At 39.5% G+C, this 22215-nt stretch overlaps 1 protein-coding gene across 2 annotated transcripts in view; it reads left to right on the top strand.

Moving 5' to 3' along the window:
• Positions 1–7597, top strand: part of ATAD2 (ATPase family AAA domain containing 2) — a 71476-nt gene extending 63879 nt beyond the window's left edge. For both annotated transcript variants that reach the window (XM_013051738.2, XM_004743511.3), the window contains 4 exons: positions 918–1313; positions 4322–4455; positions 5759–5887; positions 6694–7597. In XM_013051738.2, the coding sequence (XP_012907192.1) occupies positions 918–1313; positions 4322–4455; positions 5759–5887; positions 6694–6738 (704 nt within the window). In that variant the 3' untranslated portion in view covers positions 6739–7597. The remainder of the gene's footprint in view (positions 1–917; positions 1314–4321; positions 4456–5758; positions 5888–6693) is intronic.
• The last annotated feature ends 14618 nt before the right edge of the window (positions 7598–22215 follow it).

The raw sequence follows: 22215 nt of genomic DNA, 5'->3' as shown, positions 1-22215 counted from the left end.
AATTGGTGGAGTAAGCCTTCTTTTATAAAATGGGAGTTGGCAGCTGAGAAAGGGAGAAGGAGAAGGGCATAGGAGCAAGAGACCTGTACTACCAGATACTCTTGGTCAAACCAGCCTTGAGCAAGTAGATACATATATGGAAATTGAGCACATACAAATTGTCTCCTTTAAAACAGTCCATCCCTAGCTGTATACCCAGCAGGACTGCATATATTATGTTCGCTGAAAGACATGTACTTAGAACCAGTATTTATAATAGCGCCAAACTGGGACCAACCCAAATGTTCATCAACAATAGAATGGGGAAATATGGATTTATTATACAACGGTGAGAATGACTCAAATGCGAGCACATGCAACAGTGTGGGTGATTTTCCCAAACAGAATATTACAGTGTAGTTACTCTGTACCTGGTCCAGGCGGAATGTTTCAACTTTGTTTTCTCCATATGTGAAACACTGTTGATAATGGTAGCAAACCCGACCAGGTGAAAGTGAAATTTCAGGGGGTTGGTACACGATAAAGAGAAGAGTGCCTACTATGTGGTCCTACACAAGTGTAGGCCAGTTTTAGTCTTGCCGTGCCTCCAGTTCCTTCCTCATACTCCCACCACAGCGATTGTTGTAATAGAGTCATCAGACAGTTCGTGTCATCGCCCTCCTTAAAGTTATTCTGGATAAAATCCACACTCCTTGGAATGACACGGTATTGCCACGTGTTATCTCCTGCCTTCTCACAGTACTTGCTACCCTTCTTGTTGTGTTCCAATCGTAAAAAAAATTACAGCAGTGTCTCAAATTCTCTACCTTCTTAGATCGCAGGAGGTATTTCCCGCCCCCCCCCCAACTTGCTTAGACCTTGGGAAATTTTCCAATTGTCCAATGTTCTTTTATCCTTTTTCTTCAAATTCTTTGAAGCTCAGCTGAAGAGAAAAATCCGCAAAAAGTCAAAGTGGTACTTGGGCACCATAACAAAACGAAGGAGGATTTCACAGGTGAAAGATGAGAGCCAGAATGTCACAGATGACAAAATTGAGAGTGATACAGAGGAAAATCAAGATACAAGTGTAGACCACAATGAGACTGGAAACACAGGAGAGTCCTCAGTAGAAGAAAATGAGAAACACCAAAATGCCTCTGAAAGCAAAATAGAATTGGGGAATAACAATTCAAGTGCCTGTGGTATTGAGAACGAACTTGAAGAATCTGGGAAGACCACAGCATGCACAGAAGTGAGGAAAGATAAAATTGTTTGCAATGGAGAGGCTTCTGGTTCTCAGATAATAGATATTTCTGATGAAAATGAGGCAAAAGGTAAGTCTTACTCAAGCAACTTACTAATTTTAATTTTAAAAGATGTTTTAGGGCACCTGGGGGGCACAGTCTGCTGAGTGTCTGTCTGACTCTTGGTTTCAGCCCGAGGTGGCAATCTCAGGTTCGTGAGGTAGCTCCGCACTCAGCTCAGTCCGCTTGGGATTCTCTCTGCCTCTGCCCCTCCCGCTCAAATTCTACCCCTCTCTCTCAAATAAATACATAAATCTTCCAAAAAAAAAAAAAAAAGCTCACTCAAAGTTTTTAAATGACAATTACCATCTCAGTTTATTATTTTTCCTTGTCTTTCAGAATGCAGGTGTTAATTAGGAAAAATAGCAGTTTCCTTACTTGATAACTATAGAACTTGTAAATCACTGTCGTTAAAAGCACAAGGTGGCATCAAATAGACCTGGATTTGAGTCCTAGTCTCTACTTAGTAACTTGTGACCTTGGACAAGGTTTTGACCAATCACTATCGGTTTTCTCTTCTGTAAAATTGGGGTAGATAGTGGTCAGGTAATGAAATATTTTGAAACTTGAATAAAATAATCCATCTAAAGCATGTAGCAAAGTGCTTGGCTATACAGTTTTCAAAAACTGGCAGGATAGCCTCTTCTTTTTAAGCAAACTCAGCAGTTTTCTGTAGTTCTGGCTGAGTGATATAGAACAAATGTTACTCACCCCCATCATTGCTCTGTTTCTATTGTAGGTTAAGTCCAAGATTATTTATATTTATTCTAATGATCTTTGCACCAAAGGTTTTCATTTAGAATTGTCTTCTGTCTGGATCTTCTTGGATCCTTAGCAGTAGATTTGTTTGGATTTTGGAAAAGTCAAACAAGTAAAAAGCAAAAAGAAGAGTAACAGTGTAAAAATTTATTTTGGTCAGAAACAAGTATTGATGATGAGACTGTTTTTTGTTTTGTTTTGTTTTGTTTTAATTTATTTTTTATTTATTTTCAGCATAACAGTATTCGTTATTTTTGCACCACACCCAGTGCTGCATGCAGTCCGTGCCCTCTATAATACCCACCACCTGGTGCCCCGACCTCTCACTCCCGCCCCTTCAAAACCCTCAGAGTGTTTTTCAGAGTCCATAGTCTCTCATGGTTCACCTCCCCTTCCAATTTCCCCCAACTTCCTTCTCCTCTGTATCTCCCCATGTCCTCCATGCTATTTGTAATTCTCCACAAATAAGTGGTTATATGAGAATTGACTCTCTCTGCTTGACTTATTTCACTCAGCATAATCTCTTCCAGTCCCATCCATGTTGCTACAAAAGTTGGGTATTCATCCTTCCCTATAGAGGCATAATACTCCATAGTGTATATGGACCACATCTTCCTTATCCATTCGTCCGTTGAAGGGCATCTTGGTTCTTTCCACAGTTTGGCGACCATGGCCATTGCTGCTATAAACATTGGGGTACAGATGTCCCTTCTTTTCACTACATCTATATCTTTGGGGTAAATACCCAGTAGTGCAATTGCAGGGTCATAGGGAAGTTCTATTTTTAATTTCTTGACGAATCTCCACACTGTTCTCCAAAGAGGCTGCACCAACTTGCATTCCCACCAACAGTCAAAGAGGGTCCCCCTTTCTCCACATCGCCTCCAACACATGTTGTTTCCTGTCTTGCTAATTTTGGCCATTCTAACTGCTGTAAGGTGATATCTCAATGTGGTTTTAATTTGAATCTCCCTGAGGGCTAGTGATGATGAACATTTTTTCATGTGTCTGATAGCCATTTGTATGCATTGGAGAAATGTCTTTTCATAACTTCTGCCCATTTTTTGATATGATTGTCTGTTTTGTGTGTGTTGAGTTTGAGAAGTTCTTTATAGATCCTGGATATCAACCTTTTGTCTGTACTATCATTTGCAAATATCTTCTCCCATTCTGTGGGTTGCCTCTTTATTTTCTTGACTGTTTTCTTTGCTGTGCAGAAACAAGTATTAATGATGAGACTGGTGTTTTTTCAGTGGCTTAATAATTATGAGCAATTATTTTTCTAGGACTTCCTTGAAATGAGTTCTAGTGTGTTTGAAAAATCATAGCAAAGTAGACAGAGTATAGCCTTTTCAATGTGGATATTTTATTTTATTTTACTTTTTTTTTTTTTTTTAAGATTTTATTTATTTGACAGATCACAAGTAGGCAGAGAGGCAGGCAGAGAGAAAGGAGGAAGCAGGCTCCCTGCTGAGCAAAGAGCCCGATGAGAGGCTCCATCCCAGGACTCTGGGATCATGACCTGAGCTGAAGGCAGAGGCTTTAACCCACTGAGCCACCCAGTCGCCCCTCAATGTGGATATTTTAAATTTTAATCCTGTGGCTGTATAATATAGTATGTTTTGTTTGGATTCAGAATTGTTTTATTTTTCTTCTATCATTTTTTTTAAAGGACACTAAAGGGGGACAGGTACTTGTTTACATATCAGCAGATTTGGGTTCTTGTTCTGGCTCTTATAATAATTAGGTACGTTGATCTTTTAAAAAATTCCTTCACCTCTCTTGGCTTCATTTTCCTTATCAGTGAGTAAATTATTCTAGCTCAGAGATAGGCAAACTTTTTCTGTAAAGGGACAGATGGTAAATATTTAGTGATAATAGTCTCTGTCCCAGCTACTCAACCCTGTTAGAAAAGCCACATTGACACACATGTAAAATGGGCATGGTTGTGTTCTAATTAGACTTTTTACCCATAGGGCATATTGGGCCTATCGATGGCAGTTTGCACCTCCCAGATTACTGAGGTCCCTTCCAGCTTTTACATTCTAGGACTGTTGTGCCAAACTAATTTAGTGCTGAGGATCCTTTGAAAAACTCCGTTTGAAGAGTAAATTTTTTTTTTTTTTTTTTTGAGAGTAGAAGTGGTAGCATCTTAATCTTACAGCAGAGCCAATAAACCAGAGTTGGTGATTATGTTTTAGTAAGTATGTCCTGCCTAATGTGTACTTTAAACATAATGTCTGTGAACCATGTAATAATTACTAAACTTTTCATTCTAGAAATGTGTGTTCTGCGAATGACTCGAGCCAGACGTTCCCAAGTAGAACAGCAGCAGCTCATCAGTGTTGAAAAGGCTTTGGCAATTCTTTCCCAGCCTACACCCTCACTTGTTGTGGACCATGAACGACTAAAAGTATGTAAATTGAAATTGTAATGCTTTCATTGTGCAGATTAATAACAGAGCCCACCAAAAATGAATTTGGGATAGAATGTTTTATCAATCTGACATGCAGTAAATAATGATCTTTAGTAAAAGGATGAACTTAGTATAGAATAATTTTCATAAAAGCAGTATTTGGAGATGTCTAGTCTGTTGATATTCTGGTTTTTAACATACTTATCTGCATTACTGATCCTGTACATTTTTTAAAATTAATTTCTTTAGAGACAGAGGGTGAGCATGGTGGGTGGGGAGAGGGAGAGAATCTCAGACAGACTCCCCACTGAGCCTGGAGCCCGTCGCAGGGCTCAATCTCACAGTCTGTGAGATCCCGACCTGAGCCAAAACCAGGAGTCAGATGCCCAACCAACTGAGCCACCCAAGTGCCCATATGCATTGTTTTTTCACCATCACCAGTGAACATTTAGCTGGTTTTTACTCAATCATAATGGCTTTTTTGTTTTGTTTTGTTTTGTTTTGTTTTGTTTTGTTTTTGTTAACTGAGAGGTAATGGCATATCCTTGTAGGCCCAGACTTAAGGAATCACAGGAATCTAGTGAGTCCATTTCAGTCCTTAAACACTGAGCAGATGGAGTTTTATAAAGTTCTTATAAAGATGGTTCTTTTTAAGAAAAAGAACCAGGATGCCTGTGTGGCACAGTCTGCTAAGTGTCCCACTCTGAGTTTTGGCTTAGGACATGATCTTCGGGTCTTGAGATAGAGCCTCACGTCAAGCCCCACCTTGGGCTCCGCATTCAGCAGCGAGTCTACTTAAGTCTCTCTCCCTCCCCTTGTGCCCCTCACTCACACATTCACTCTCTCTCGCTCTCTCTTTCTCTAAAATAGATAAATAAGTCTTTAAAAAAAAAAAAGGAGTAATAAGGTGGCTCATCATTTATGTACTATCTCCTTTGTTTCACATTATAATGTAATTGCATTGCCTTAAAATACCCTGCAAAAATGTTGCTTTTTTTTTTTTATTAATCTAGTTTGAGCTTATATTTTAATTTGTCTCCAGAGATTTATGGCTAAAATTGCGATTGGCTACCTCCTCCGCTATAGTCTTTTTAGGTTGGGAGTTACCTAAGGCAGAGATCAGGACCACAGGATGATGGTTATGTTAGCTACTGCTAAGTATCAGAGGATACTATGTCTCATCAAATAATTGGTCTGCCCTCTCTCCGGTTTATATGCTAAAAATTGCCCAAATCTTCAAAATTAAAATATCTCATGGAATTTATCTCTCACATTTGTAAACATTCATGTTTTCTTTTAGAATCTTTTGAAGACTGTTGTTAAAAAAAGTCAAGAATACAATATTTTTCAGTTGGAAAATTTATATGCAGTTATCAGCCAGTGTATTTATCAGCATCGCATGGACTATGACAAAACAACACTTATCCAGGTAAAGTAATATATATAAGAAATTATAAAATTATTAGATGTTTTAAAGACCATTTTTAATATTTGGACTATGGATTATTTCTAGATACAACCAAGTTCTGTACTTTTTAAAATCTAGCACTTCACTGTTATGTTTCTTCAATAAACATTGGAACTATCGTATCAGTAGACTATGAAAAAATCTGTTTTGTGTGTGTGTTAATGAAGATACACACCTCTTTTTCAGGATAGACTTAAGACAGACCTATGTCTCTTTACTTAATCTTGCTTTGTAGTGGGCATTAATACTAATTTTTAAAAATAGATATTGGATAATAATAGTATAGTATAATATATCTGTAACAATGTAGTATTACATATCTATAATATGTTTACTATGTGTCTATAGTATGATGTATTAGTAGGTACCTACTAATGTACCTACTAGTATATACATAATAATTATTATTCCTATTAAGTATACTGTGGAACCTACATAGTACGATAGGTATGTAATATTAACACCTATAAATACAAAATATTAGTATCTGGAACTACACTAGTGCCTTAATTATAACTATTTGAACTTAAGATGAATGCATCTCAGACGTATTTCAAAGGGATTTAAATTATGAAGTCCCATTGGTGATATCAGTTTATGTGATAGTCATAAATACTGACCTAAATTTCTATTTTAACTCTCAGATATATACATGGGTTAATATTCTTGAGGTTGTTGATGTAAAAAAAAAAAAGCAATAGAGTAATGTTTCTTTAACTTTTTTCATACTGAAAGTTACTGTTTTTCCTTTTTTACCCTTTATCCAGAAAATGGAGCAAGAGGTAGAAAACTTCAGTTGTTCCAGATCATGATGACCTGGTATTGAATATTCTTTATATTCAGTTGCTATTTAAGTCACCGTTGCCATGTCCGTGTAACTGATGGAAGATGAAATCCTGCATCTTTAAGGAAAAGATTAAAATAGTAAATAAAAATATTTAAACTTTACTGGTATTTATGTACATGTGTAAGATATATTACAGCTATAGCTGTTAAATATTGGAAGTTTGATTAAACAAGGCATTGTAGTAATAGTAATTCTGTAGCGTATTGGTAGTTGAAATGTATGGCCAGCTCTTAATAAAAGTTATTTTGCTAACTGATGTTTTATGGCACTTAAGAGTAATTAGTGACATTGACATTTTTTTGTTTTAAGCACTTTTAAGGTTTTTCTTTCCTAAAAATATTGTCTTGTATCAGACTAAAAAACTGACTTAAGTATCGTGTCTTTGTGTCTTTGCCATCCTTTTGTCCCTTTTTTTCAGTGTCCATCTCCCATTTGCTTTTAGCTTTCTCTCCCTATTTACTTAAAGGCCAGGGTTCAAGTCATCTGTGGGAAGGCCCCTGAACAACTTGTGTACTTGAATGTCAAAATTTAGATAAAAAGTTTTATGATTCTAATTTGGGTTAATAAAGATTTTAAATATTTTTTGGTTTATTTTTGTGATTATACATGCAGCAAATGTATTAATAACTATTTTGTTAAATATCTTTTTAATAGCACAAAGGTTTTATATTTGAAAATTATATCTTTCTAAATTTGTGTTTAGGTTATATTCTATAGATAGCTTTTATATATAATTATATAAATATAAATATTATAAATTTTGTATTAATGATACCAAAAATACATTTCTTTCTTAAAGCAATAAAGTCATTCACTGCCATGCATATTCTGTTGTTTTGTTTTTTCACAGAGATATTCTAATATTAGTTTGTAAAATAGTTGGAAACTTCCTTCAAAGGGAATAGGAGATAATGATCTCATATGAGAGATTCTGGATTCTAACACTGTTTCAGAGTTGAGTTGCCTTTTGTTGTTTATCTGGATATTGTATTTAAAGCCTTATAGAAGTTAGTAATTTAGATACCTTAATTAATAGATATCCTCTTACATAATGCATAAAGCAATGGGGTACTGTAAAACCTTAAAGTGTGTATTTCTGTACTTACGTATACACACATACTCATTTTTATTGAAGATTATAACTCCAGATACATCTTTTGTAACTAGGATTTTATTTTGTATGTACAGCTTCTGTTATAAATTTTATATGTTATAAAGGTGAGAATTGTTTCTCAAACTTGTTTCTTTTTTTTTTTTTTTTTTTTTTTAAGATTTTAAAATTTATTTGACAGAGAGATCACAAGTAGGCAGAGAGGCAGGCAGATAGAGAAGAGGGGAAGCTGGCTCCCCACCAAGCAGAGAGCCCGATTCAGGCCTCGATCCCAGGACCCTGAGATCACGACCTGAGCCGAAGGCAGTGGCTTAACCCACTGAGCTACCCAGGTGCCCTCAAACTTGTTTCTATTTCTTCATTATTTTAAAATATCCCAAAGATAACCCAGTGCAAAACAAATACAAAATCTGTTTTGTTACTACGCATAGTTTAAAATGCTGTTGACACTGGAATGTTGATATGTATACGTTCATTAGCTACAAAGACGAGTGTGCTTCCTGTACTTTTCATGATGTACTGTCTACAGACATGGAAGTAGTATGTATACATTTCGTATGTAGACTTTCAAAAAAATCATGATGAAATTGCAGGCCGAGAATGTTTAACATTTTTTTTGCTTAAAAGTGCAATCAGTCTATAGTACTTAAGGCAAGAAAAAGAAATAAAAGGCATCCAAATTGGAAAGAATGAAATAAAGCTATTCATGAATGGCATGATTTTATGTGTACAAAATCCTAAAGAATTCACAAAATATCTGTTAGAACTAATAAATTCAGTAACGTGGCAGGGTATAAGATCAGCATAAAAATCCATTGTATTTCTGTACAATAGCAATGAACAATCCAAAAATAAAATTAAGAGAGTAATTCCTTTTACAATAGCATCTAAGATGATAAAACATCTTAGAATAAATTTAACCAAGTACGTCTAAGACTTGTACACTAATGGTACCAAGTGTTGCTGAATGAAATTAAGACCTCAAGAAATGAAAAGACATCCTGTATTCGTGTATTAGAAGACTTAATGTTGTCCCAATGGTAATATCCACCAAAGCAATCTGCAGATTCAATGTAATACCTATCAAAATCGCAGTGGCTTTTTTTTTTTTTTTTTTTTTTTTTTTTGCAGATTTGGAAAAGTCAGTAGCATAAAGGAATTGCAAGGGACCCTGAATAGCCAAAACAATCGTGAAAAAGAAGAGAAAGTTAGTAGACTCATACTTCCCAATTCTAAAAGTTACACAAGTTACATCAATAAAACAGTGTTGTATTGGCATAGAGGATAGATACAAGATCAAGAGAATTGAGAGTCCAGAAATAAATCCGTTAATCTATTGTCAATTGATTTTTTAAAATAATGTCCAAGACCATTCAATGGGAGAAGAATAGTGTCTTCAACAAATGGTGTGCTGGGAAAGCTGGCTAGCCACACACAAAAGAATGCGGTTGGACCTCTGCCTCACACCATATACAAAAATGAACACAAACGGATCAAAGACCTAAATTTAAGAGCTAAAACTATAAAATCTTTGGAAGAAAACAAGGACAAATCTTTGCCTTTGAATTTGGCAATGATTTCTTAAATGTGGCAAAAAACCCCCACTAGCAACAAAAGGAAAAGTAGATAAATAAGACTTCATCAAAATGAAAAGCCCACTTTTCTCTTTTATAAATACTGTCAAAGGACTATTAAAGCTCAACAACCAAAAGGTAACTCAGTAATAGGGTTGTTTTTGATGACTTAACAATTTTGAGGTATTTGGAAGACACCTCTCTGTTGAAAGTAGTCTGTTTTTCTCCTGATTCGAGTGGGATTATGGGTTTTGGGGGGGAAGACGACAGAACTGAAGTGGTTCTATCAGGTCGCATGCTGCCAATGTGATTTATGGCTGTTGACGGACCTTGATCACCTGGCAGAACTAGTGTTTCTCCAGTCGCCCCTGCGAAATCGCTTTTCCTTGCCTCTCAGTACTGTACTCCGGAAGATCACTGTGCACAGCCTACTCATAAGCATGGGGAAGCTCTTCTGTTCCCCCTTCTGCCTTTTTTAAAATCTGATTTTATGAGGGATCCTGATAGGTATACACTGTGGGATTAATTGAGGGTATATCAGATTTACTTGTCTTCTCCCCACTACCCTCTCAACCACACATACACAGTAGTTTTTTGCAATTGAGTCCCACTTCTTGCCAAAGGATATTGTGGGGCTAAAAACTCACTCTGTATTAGGACATGGAGGCGAAGATAGTCAGTTGGCCTCCTAATATCCATTCTCTCATTCCTTATAGCAACACCCTCAGCAACCTGTCCTGCTGGAAAATTATATTTTCTTCCATTGCGGCAAAATGTGGCTATGAGACCACAGGAGATACAAAGGGAAGTGTGCACAATTTCTAGGAAACCTGCTGAGAAGGAAGGGGGTGAGAACACTTTCCATCTTTATGTGCTTTCTTTTACCTGCTGCCTAGTGTGTGTGTGTGTGTGTGTGTGTTTCATGTATGTGTATGTGTGTGTGTGTGTGTGTGTATGTGTGTGTGTGTATATATATATACATATATATATAATGGCTGGAACTCCAGAAGCTGTCTTGGACTGTGAGGTGACCTTAAAGATGGAACCCATGCCCTACTTCATAAAAGTATATGAAGAAAGAACCTGGCTTATAATAACTTCAGGGGATTGTGATTCAAGTGCTTAACTATATCTGGACTTCTTAATTGAAAGACACTTTCTTGTTTAAACTGCTGTTAGGTGGGTCTCTATTATTGATAACGGAATGCAATTCTTAGCCACCAAAGGCATAGAGGATACATAAAGAATCGGTACTTAAGGTCTTGAAAGGTCTTATTCAGGACTTGGTGCTCATAGGAAATGAAAGCTAAAATACAGAGCCAGTGAGTCCTTGAGTACACAGGTGGCATGATCAAATGAACTGGAAAGATTTTCTTAGATGGTCTAGAAAAGTGACAGGCTAGAGGCAAGAGAGTCCAAAAGAAGCTCTCAGAGGCAAAAGAAGGCTTAGGCCTTATTTGGTAAGACGGCACACGTTACAGATAATTCCATAGTTGTAAAGATGAACTCCTAGGGGATTTTTTTGAGGATATTGACAATAATAAGAGTTGTCAGTTTTAGGGATGAGTTGAATATAGTTGGAAATAACTTGGTTTTCAGGTAATATAGGGATGCCAGGAAGCAGAAAGGAATACAGCCTTTGTAGTCCCTGCTTGTCACATAACTTTTGTGAAAAGCAGCCATCCAAAAGATATCTTCATCCTAAACCCTGGAATCTGTAAGTATCTCCTCTGAAACAAAAAAGAGGGGGTCTTTAGATATAATTAAGGACCTTGAGATGTGGAGATTGTCCTGGATTATTTGTGTTGAACCTTAAATGCAATCATGTATCTTTATGGAAGGGAGAACAGAGGGAGAATTTAGAAGATCTTAGAGGATGTGACCATCAAGTCAGAGATGGGCATCATGCGGCCACAAGCCAAGAAAATGCTGACAGCCCACCACCAGGAGCTGGAAGAAGCAAGGAGCAGATTCTCTACTCGTTCCTTCAGAGGAATGCAGCCCTGCCAACACTTTGATTTGAGCCTGGTGACCCTGATTTTGGACTTCTGGCCTTCAGAATTGGAGGGGTGATGTAATTGTCTATAAGGAATGATGGTGAGAAGAGCCTATTTCCTTGAGATGAGTTTTCCTCAGGAAATAAGTTTGTCATATGAGGGTAGGATGGGGAAGGAAAGAAGAGGGGTTCTGAATCGATTTTATAGGGGGAGGAATTTCTCGCCTTGGAGGAGTGCTTTAAGTTTCAAAGCAAAAGGAATAGTTTCTGCTTTCTTTTGGGCTTTGGTCAGAAGTTAGGGCACGTTTGGAACAGGGCATACATAGCAGGTTGCAAAAATACTTTACTCTTAACCGAGGGGACCAATGATGGCCATTTCACTGAATCACATATGGATTTCTTTGTCACCTCAGCACCATCCCATGCCACAGAGCACATCTTTCCTGAAACAGTTTTTGTTTTTGTTTTTCCCGCCTGCTGTAACACTACACTCATACGGTTTTCCCTCCAGATTCCAGGACTGCTTTTTTATTTATTTTGCCTTTTGCCTTTTTGATGGCCCTTCTCTATCCTTGACCTTCATATTGTTCTCCAGAACTTGGTCCTCAGCTCTCCTCTCTCTTCACTCCTTCCCGGCTCTTAAGGCTTTAAATACTACCTGTGTTTCAACAACTCCCAAGTGTGTATCTCCAGTCCATAATCCCTTTCCTGAACTACGGACTAACAGCATACCTTGATCTTTCCCGGAAATCTGCTGTTCCTTCAGAATTCCCATTATCAATAAAATGCCACTACCATCCATCAAATGCTAAAGCCAGAAACCTAAAGCTTCCTCCTTCAGCTTCCAGTCCATCACCAAGTCCTGATTTTCTGCCTCCCACATACCTCTCCATTCTGTTTCTTCCACTAGCTCTCTCAACTCATAATCACGTGATGATGCTCCTGCAAGAACTTCTTGGTTGGCCCTGCTTCTCTTCTTGCCCCTACCAGCCATTCTCCATTCAGTTGTCCAGATATTCTTTTAAGGATCTTAGATCTGGGATATCATCAGGGCTTCCCCTTGCAGTTCCTTATGGCTCCTGCCTACCTCTCAGCTTCATCTCCCCACTCTTTTGGTCTACAACACTCCAGCCACTCTTAGCCTTTTTTCAGTTATTTTTTCCCACCTCTGGGCTTTTTCATATGCTACTCGGTTTGTCTAGAATGTCCTTCCCTCCACCACTGCATGTCTGACTCCTACTCCCATCCTCCGTTTCTCAGCATAAAAGTCATCATCTTAGAGAAGTTTTCCTGATGCCCCTTCAATATAAATGAGATTTCCTATTTTAATCTTCTATTTTTTTTTTTTAGATTTTTTTTTTTTTTAATTTATTTACTTGACAGAGATCACAAGCAGGCAGAGAGAGAGGAGGAAGCAGGCTCCTGGCTGAGCAGAGAGCCCGATGCGAGACTTGATCCCAGGACCCTGGGACCATGACCTGAGCTGAAGGCAGAGGCATTAACACACTGAGCCACTCAGGTGCCCCTAATCTTCCATTTTTAATACCCAGTATTCGTACATGACATTTTTCACAATTTGTAACTATATATTTTATAGTGTTTCCGTAACATTTGTCTCACGGTGAGATTATAGGCTTTTTAAGTCAAGAACTATTTATTTTGTTTTATGATTTTTATATATATATATATATTTTTTTTTTTTAAGATAGTATTTATTTATTTAACAGAGAGAGCAGCAGCAACAGAGGGAAAGGGAGAAGGAGACACCCTACTGAGCATGGAGCCCGATGCAGGACTCCATCCCAGGATCCTGTGATCATGACCCAAGTCAAAGGCAGACACTTAACTGACTGAGCCACCAGGCACCCCTATTTTGTTTTATGATCATAGATCCAGCACTTACATAATGTGCACAGCTAACACTAAATAAATATCAGTTGAGTTGACCAAATGCCTGGGTGATAGAAAAGGAAATCTGGACATAAGGAGCAGAATAGGAAGATCTGAAGTTGACAGAAAATGGAGGCCCGTGGGGGTTACAGTGAAGGGAACCCCATACCTCAGAAAAAGTAGGGTCTAGCTAACAGCATCTAAGTTTTAAAAAGATACAAAATGTTCTTGATTATATTTTTAGAAGCTGCTTCTCTTAGATTTCTACAGCTCCAGGACTGTAAAAGAACAGATTTTGGGGGCACCTAGGTGGCTTTGTTGGTTGAGCATCCCAACTCTTGGTTTTGTCTCAGGTCATGATCTCTAGGTCATGGGATCAAGCCCGCATTGGGCTCTGGGTGAGGAGTGTGCTTGAGGATTCTCTCTCATTCTCTGCAACCCCCACCCCATTCGCTTGCACATGTTCTCTCCCTCTCTCTCTCTTAAATGGATAAATAAATCTTAAAAAGTGAAAAGAGATTTTCACTTCAATGTGCTAACAGTTAATTGTCCACAGAGCGGGCATTCTCATGAAACTGAAACCCATCTGAGGACTGTATCTCAGCTTTGCAGCCGGTGTCCAGGTCACCAGCACACTGACTGGGGAGTGACTGGAAGACTGTGGGGTTTTTCATTTTTTGTTTTTCACTAGCTCTGGAGTATTTACATATATAAAATAATATTTACATATTTAATAAAAATTATATTCATGCATAAAAATATATCACTGATATGTAATTAAATTGTTTCATGTATATTTTAAAATTATGTTTATATATAAATGTTGATGAGAGAGCAGGATCAAAGTTTTGAATTAAGAACAGATGGATTTTACTGGCTGAGATTGTTTTGGTTGCAAGCAACAGAAATTCTCTCTGGCTAACTTTAGCAAAAAGGCATATTTTTAAAATGTTTTAAGTTACCTCAGAACAATCAAAAGTCAGTGGAGAGAATCATGGCTGCTCCAAGCTTTTGCAGGAGTTCTTAAAATAGTCGTTATTAATTAATGTAGCACAACAAAGACACCATGCTTACTGATTCCATTTGATTTTTTTAAGGACTTACTTATTTTTTAGAAAGGGAGAGAACATGAGCAGGGGGAGGGGTGGAAGCAGAGGGAGAAGCAGACTCCCCGCTGAGTGCAGAGCCAGGAAAAGGGGGAGGGGCTCAATCCCATAACCCTGAGATCCTGACCTGAGCCGAAATCAGGAGTCTGAAGCTCCACTGACTGAGCCACCCAGGCACCCCAATTCCATTTCAGATTTCAAAGTGCCCCCCATCAAAGAATTGAATTGGTTTTGATATTCACCCTAGCTATGGCCAGAGGCCAGGGCCACATGATTCCGACATTGTTAAAATCACCATTTCGGGGCGCCTGAGTGGCTCAGTGGGTTAAAGCCTCTGCCTTCGGCTTGGGTCATGGTCCCAGGGTCCTGGAATCGAGCCCCACATCGGGCTCCCTCCGCTCAGCGGGGAGCCTGCTTCCCCCTTTCTCTCTGCCTGCCTCTCTGCCTACTTGTGATCTCTGTCTCTGTCAAATAAATAAATAAAATCTTAAAAAAATAAAGTAAAATCACCATTACAAGGAAGGGCAAAACCAAACGGCACCCCAAGAGTTGTCTGTCATATAGGTTAACAAAGTCACAATTTACTGACATAATTTCTTTTTTTTTTTAAGATTTTATTTATTTATTTGACAGACAGAGATCACAAGTAGGCAGAGAGAGAGGAGGAAGCAGGCTCCCCGCTGAGCAGAGAGCCCCATGTGGGGCTCGATCCCAGGACCCTGGGATCATGACCTGAGCTGAAGGCAGAGGCTTTAACCCACGGAGCCACCCAGGGGCCCCTACTGACATAATTTCTAATCTGTGTTTGGGTCCATCCTTTGATACATACGGTGAACTTTCATGTTGTATGCAGTATATACCCAGTATCTGACTTAATCCTTACAAAGACCCTAGGAGGTAAAAATCTGTATTATTTTTATTTTACAAATGAAATGGATAGATGAGGTCATCTCAATTTCACACACACGTGGCAAAAGCAGGACCCTACTAGGTGTGTGTGATTGAAACCTACTTACGCACCTCCCCTAACCAGACACTGTGGTGCCCTATTCGTGCAGTCTTGGCACTCAACATTCTTTTTTTTTTTTTTTTTTTAAGATTTTATTTATTTATCAGAGAGAGAGAAGGGGAGAGAGCGAGCACTGGCAGGCAGAGGCAGAGGGAGAAGCAGGCTCCCCGCTGAGCAAGGAGCCCGATGTTGGACTCGATCCCAGGATGCTGGGATCATGACCTGAGCCGAAGGCAACTGCTTAACCAACTGAGCCACCCAGGCATCCCGGCACTCAACATTCTGATGTGTGCCATTGGTAACCTCCTGCCAACACCTTGACCCCACCTGAAGATGACTTCACAGGCCGTGCTGCATGTGGGCTGGGAGTGACAGAAAGTACAACATCCCTGGGAATAGCTACCAGAGAGGCTGATGAATAATAACACCCTAGCTCCCTTGCCCCTACACTTTGTCGCTAGTCTCCACTGGGGTTGGGCCCTAGATCTTGAAACCGCAGTCTCTATTAGTGGCTTCCTTCCCTGTCTTGCTTCTTTCCCCCGTCTGTACTTCTTGGCACCACATCCCAAATAACCACTTGCTCTTGCATCCTTTATTCAGGGTCTACCTTAGGGAGAACTAAATCTATGACACTCCCTTTATAAAGTAAAAGTAGAAAAATATGAAATTCCCTAAACAACTACACATTTTTTTTTTGTTTCTCAGCTAGTATTGAACCTCACAAAGCAGCATTAATTTCCTCAGTATTGTGACAGCTTAACAATTTTCAAATGCATTCCCATTTCACAGATTGTCTTAATTATTTTGTAGCAATGTTAAATTATGTCTCTATTCTGTTTTCAAGAGGAAAAATCTGGAAGCTTCATGTTTGGGCTATGTAATTTTAGTATGCAAAGGTTGGAAATGAAATCACTACATTTGAGCAGTCAACCCTGCCAACATCCGAGCTCTGGCTGAGAGTCAGAGAACAACACTTAACATGCAGTGAGAGGGCTCTTGGAATACCACTACCTTCAGACCGCATGCCAAATCAAAGTGATTTAAACATCCAAAATATATGGGACTAAAACAGTTACTGGATCAAAGAGTGCCAAACATGGGCACCCTGGACATGCAGACATTGTGAGCTACAAATACTGGTTTAAAAGACCATTGTGAAACTTCAACTTGCTTAAAGATTGACTTGGGAGAGAAAAGGAGGGGCCTGTTGCTGTAGATAATGTATTCATGAAATAATTTGGAAACTGATTACGTGTGATGAATCTTAATTGCAGCTATTTACCGTGGTGAACATTGAGGAAAATCAAGGTCTTAAAAAAAGACACAAGCTTTTGCCTTAATTATTTAGGAAGAAAAATAAGTTACCCCAATCTTATGTTCTGTAATTATTTTTTTCATTCAATTTACATGTTTTATATTTAGGACCACAGCATATGTCTCTCTTCTGTGTCTTCCGTAAATTTTTCCTAAGTCTCCTTCCACACCCCACTAGGGAGAAAATGTAATTTACCATCATCACTCAAATGAATTGCCTGGTTTCTTCTGAACCTTCACCTCACAGCTGTTGCATGAAATAATAATCACTAAAATACAAGCTAAATGAAAATGTCTGTCCAAAATGACAGTTTTCTAATTTTTTACATGAAATAATCTTGCAGGAGAAAAAACAAAGATAACGTATTTTCTTTTATCTAAAAATAACTAATCTGGAAATACACCAAAAGGCTAATAGTGGTTGGGGGAACTGTAGATGGGTTCTTACCTCTGTTTTTGTTTTTTAAGTTTCTGAAAGTGATTATATTCCTTTGGTAATGAAAATATAAAAATTTTAAAGTTGCTTTTAAGCTGTAATTCTTAATTATGAAATGTGAGCTATCTAAAGGCAGGCAAAAATAAAAAACCCTTGTGTATCTAAACTGAAAAATTATGTATTTCTTATATGTTTATATTGTCCCTCAACTGTCTGGGCAAGTATATCTCAAACAAGTTATTAAGAGCCTACATATCTCTGCATGATCAGAAAAGAGGTGTGTAACATGCATAACATAAGCATAGCATTTTGTCACCTTGTCGGCTATAAACGACATAACCTCTCATCCAGCTATGAAACAGGAAGGAAATAAATGTGTAAGGAGGTAGGTAATAAAGTATATGACAAAACAGCTGAGAAATTAATGAGAAGCCCAAGCTAATTGGTCTATATTTTTAATTTATGACATTCATAATTAAAGTGAGATAATGATATAAAGCACATTACTAATGACAAGACACAAAACCAGTATGGTGTTATTAGGATATTTTAATTGTAGTCATGAAGGCAGATACTATGTCTGTTTTGCCCAATTAACATTTGCTGAATTTATGTATATGTGTACATACATACTATTATTGAGGACCTACTGTGTGCATTAGAAGAGAGAGAAAAATGAGATATGATCTCTGCCCCCTAAGAAATGTATAATAAGGTAAAATTACATGTTAAAACGCCTAAAGTGCCTCAGACCTCAGTTAAGAATTTAGGCTTGCCTTTACAGAAGAATGGTTTGTAGGTTGTGCTGTGGAATGGAGAAGGAAGGCCTGTAGGGTCAGACATGGGTTTCAGTCTTCTTGAGCATGATCTCCAAAAAAAAAGATGCCTTTTGTTAAGGTAACATCACAGAGACATTTGCTGCTCACAAAATGTCCTCATGCTCCCCCACATTTCCTGTGATCAGGGCTAATCAAAGAGCTCTACGCAGAAGGGCCATGTGTCATTTGTAAACCGAAATATTTGATAGCTCATAGAAATCTCCTACCCGGGGCACCTGGGTGGCTCAGTGGGTTAAAGCCTCTGCCTTCGGCTCAGGTCATGATCCCAGGGTCCTGGGATCCAGCCCCACTTTGGGATCTCTGCTCAGCAGGGAGCCTGCTTCCTCCTCTCTCTCTCTCTCTGCCTACTTGTGATCTCTGTCAAATACATAAATAAAGTCTTTTAAAAAAGAAAAGAAAAAGAAATCTGTACCCACCCTCTCCCACCTCCCACCTGAGCAACCTAGAAGACAAGTATTCTTAAAGGTATAGCCAGAAAGAGGGAGCAGCCTAGAACCCCGAGTAACCATTTGGCAAGAACTGATCCAAAGAGGTACTGAGAGCTATAAGGAAACTTGATGAATGAGAAATAAATCACGATATGTTAAACCAAGATTTGCATGCATCTGTTATAGCAGCATAGCCTTGTCTGTTCTGACAAATAGAATATAATCCTTTGGTGGTGGTTGAGTCTTGCCATGGAAAAATCAGTGTGAAAGTAAGACAGATCTGTTTTTTTTTTTTAATTTTTTATTTATTAGAGAGAGAGTGTGCACAAGTGGGGGGAGGGGCAGAGGGAGAGGGAGAAGCAGACTCCCCTCTGAGCAGGGACCCCTCCCCACCATGCAGGGCTTGATTCCAGGACCCTGAGATCATGACCTGGGCTGAAGGCAGATGCTGACTGAGCCATCCAGGCACCCCCAGATCTGTGTGTGTGTTTTTTTAAATGGCCAAAAATTGTGTTTTTTTGTGCTGATGGTCTCTGTAAAGGAAAAGGCCTGACCAACCTCCTGCTCTAGCCAGGCTTCTGCAACCCAGCATTTAAACCCTCTGCTTCTACAGCTCATGGGACTTGAGTAAGGCAACCTTCTCGAACCTCAGTTTTCTAGTGTGGGAAAATGGAGGACATAGTGCTAATATTTATAGGATTGTTTTGAAAATTAAACTACATAGCAAAGCACCTTAGCTCAGGGCCTGGCAGGTTGAGGTGCTTTTATAAGAGTTGTTTTCCTCCCCTATGTTTTATCTGAAGCCACTGGTTCTCAACACTCACTTTACTTTAGAATCATTTGGTAAGCTTCAAAAAAAAAAAAAAATCAGTGCTTATATCCCAACCTAAACCAAATAACCAGAATCTTTAGAGGTAGGAATGGTTGAAGAGGGCTGTTTTTTAAAAGCTACAGATGATTCTACTGTCTACCCTGGGTTGAGAACCATTTTATTAGGCAACGTATAAGCAAAATGCTGTTTGATAACAGAATTTTTTCAAAAGTACCTTCAAAAAGTACATTGTATGGCTGCTTTTCCACAGAGTTGGAGTTTTAAAGAAGACTTATTTATAAAGGACAGATGAAAAGAGTCAGTCAGTAGTTACTGGATGCTCTCAGGGACTGAAGGGCATTCCGATAAGCAGAACTGTAGATAAGCACAGTGATGTTGCAATGGAAAGAACAGGCTGAAATGGGCTGAATTACTGCATCTTCCTCAGAACTCATGTGTTGGAAGTTCTAACCTAGTCAGAATGTGACTGTATTTGGAGATAGGGTCCGTGCAGAGGGAATTAAGTAAAATAGGGACATTAGGGTGGACCCCTCGTCCTATATGATTGTTGTCCTTATAAGAGAGAAATGTGAACACGGAAAGTACAGAGGGAAGATGATGTGAAGACCCCGGGGAGAGGACAGCCATCTGCAAGTCAAAGAGAGAAACCTGGAAGAGATCTCTCTCACAACCCTCAGAAAGAAGTAATCCTGCCTTGACCTCCGGATCTGTGGCCTCCACAACTGTGAGAAAAATATATTTCTGTTGTGTAAGTACAACAGTGTCCTTGTGGTCTGTGGTACTCGTGATGGCAGCCCTAGCAAACGAATACACATAGGCTTACAGCGAAAGCGTGTGATGGGGTTTTGGTGAGTGGGTGGGAGAAACAGCCACCCACGTCCACTTCATTTAGAAATGTTCAGAAAGGAGATGGATTTTTACAGAGTCCTTGAACTTGTGTACTTCGACTGTTTGATGGGAAGGTAATTTAAAATATTAGAGAAGGCCGCCTGGGTCCAGGAAATGTGAATCATTGTGTCTGCTGGTCCAGAGCCATCTCCTGAAGGAACTGCTTTTGCTCGCAGTCTCTGTTGCCCACATAAAGCTGCCCCTTCCCCCTAAGACCGCCCAACTCTCCCGCCATGGCGGATTAGACTGAACTGACCTTTTAAGAAGAGATGTGCTGGACCAAGCAGATTCTCTCTGTAGATTTTGGAATTGGGACACTGAGAACCAGGCCATTTAGCTCTAATGAACAAAGCTGAACAGTCATATTAGTCCAGGGCTCAGGCCACTTGGCTGGGTCATGTTCTAGAGGAGTCTTAAAAGGAGAGTCAAGGGAGGAGACGATGGCGTGAACATGGAGGAACAAACAGTAGCTTTGGCTTCTTTTATTGAACTGTCTTGAATGGGTTTCTGTACCACAGCCTGACGAGTACTAAGCAGAACAGCATGAAATCAACAGAGAAAATCAGGGCCAAGGTCTTGCCCTAAGAGGTCACCAAAAAAATCCGCCTACTCTCTCTCTCTCTGCCATGCAGATTCATAAGACTTTCAGGCTAGGAAGACCCTAGAGGGCAGTGTCAGCATTATCTTGGCCAATATTTTATGAAAAATTAAGGTAACAATTGTAATATTATCTCCATTTTGAAGATGAGTAAAAATAGAAGTTAAGAAACCTGCCTTGAGTCATGTAGTTTATTGTGGAAAGTCAATTACAAAAAGGGGCCACAATCGTTTACCCCTCCTGTAGCCTCCTCCTTTGAAGTGTGACTTTGCAGCTGCTCCCATCAAGAGGCGGCATCTGGGGCGCCTGGGTGTCTCAGCGGGTTAAGCCTCTGCCTTCGGCTCAGGTCATGATCTCAGGTCCTGGAACTGAGTCCTGCATCAGGCTCTCTGCTCAGCGGGGAGCCTGCTTCCCCCACTCTCTCTGCCTACCTCTCTGCCTCTCTGTCAAATAAACTAGTAAAAATTAAAAAATAATAATAAAAGAGGTGGCATCTGGGCAAGTCCTGTGATTTGCTATGACCAGTAGAATGTGGCAGGAATGACCGTGTATCCATTCTGAGGCTAGCCATAAGAAGTCTTAAACACTGCTTCTCAATTCCTTCGAACGCTGTGCACGCAAAGGAGTCCAGGCTACATTCTACTGGAAGATGAGAAACAGGTGGCCCATGACCGAGGCCATCCTACATGAGCCAGCACCTAGATGAGCCACTGACCATCAGCCAACTGCCAGCTACACGAACAAATCTCTTCTGGACCAGGCAGCCTCTGGACGACCCATCTGCTGACCACGGCGCATGAGTGAGTCCAGCCAAGATCAACCAAACCTGGATCAGCAAAACCGCCCAGCTGACCCACAGACTTATGAGCTAAATTAACTGCTTGAGCTTTCAAGCCTCTAAGGTTTTATAGGTTTGGGATGAAGCGACAGCTGCTGATGCAAAAGATCTGGGACTTGAACGGAACACTGTCTGACTTCAACATCTGGGAATGCTCTCAAATCCTATGCACACTGTAGCCCAGCTAAGGCAATACCTTCCCCCCTTCTTTTTTTTAAATTTTATTTATTTGAAAGAGAGAGATCACAAGGAGGCAGAGAGGCAGGCAGAGAGAGAGAGAGAGAGGGAAGCAGGCTCCTTGCTGAGCAGAGCCAGACGCAGGGCTCTATCCCAGGACCCTGGGATCATGACCTGAGCCAAAGGCAAAGGCTTAACCCACTGAGCCACCCAGGCGTCCCCCATCCTCCGATGTCTCGGAGATAATGACCTTTGATGGCTTGTAACCCTTAGTTCTATAAGAATGCAATAACTTTTCCTCAATTATAAGCATTTTTCTAGATCACGATTTCTCAAAGTGAAGCCTATAAGTCACTTACCTGAGTGTCACCAGCTGCCTGGTAGATTCATGGCCTCATCCCAGACC

This window comes from Mustela putorius, unplaced genomic scaffold, assembly GCF_011764305.1.
Source record: "Mustela putorius furo isolate JIRA1106 unplaced genomic scaffold, ASM1176430v1.1 tig00000228_pilon_pilon_pilon, whole genome shotgun sequence".
In the NCBI taxonomy this organism is placed as follows: domain Eukaryota; kingdom Metazoa; phylum Chordata; class Mammalia; order Carnivora; family Mustelidae; genus Mustela; species Mustela putorius.
The sequence above is the reverse complement of the archived record's forward strand: the minus strand, read 5'-3'. Positions and strand labels throughout refer to the sequence as shown.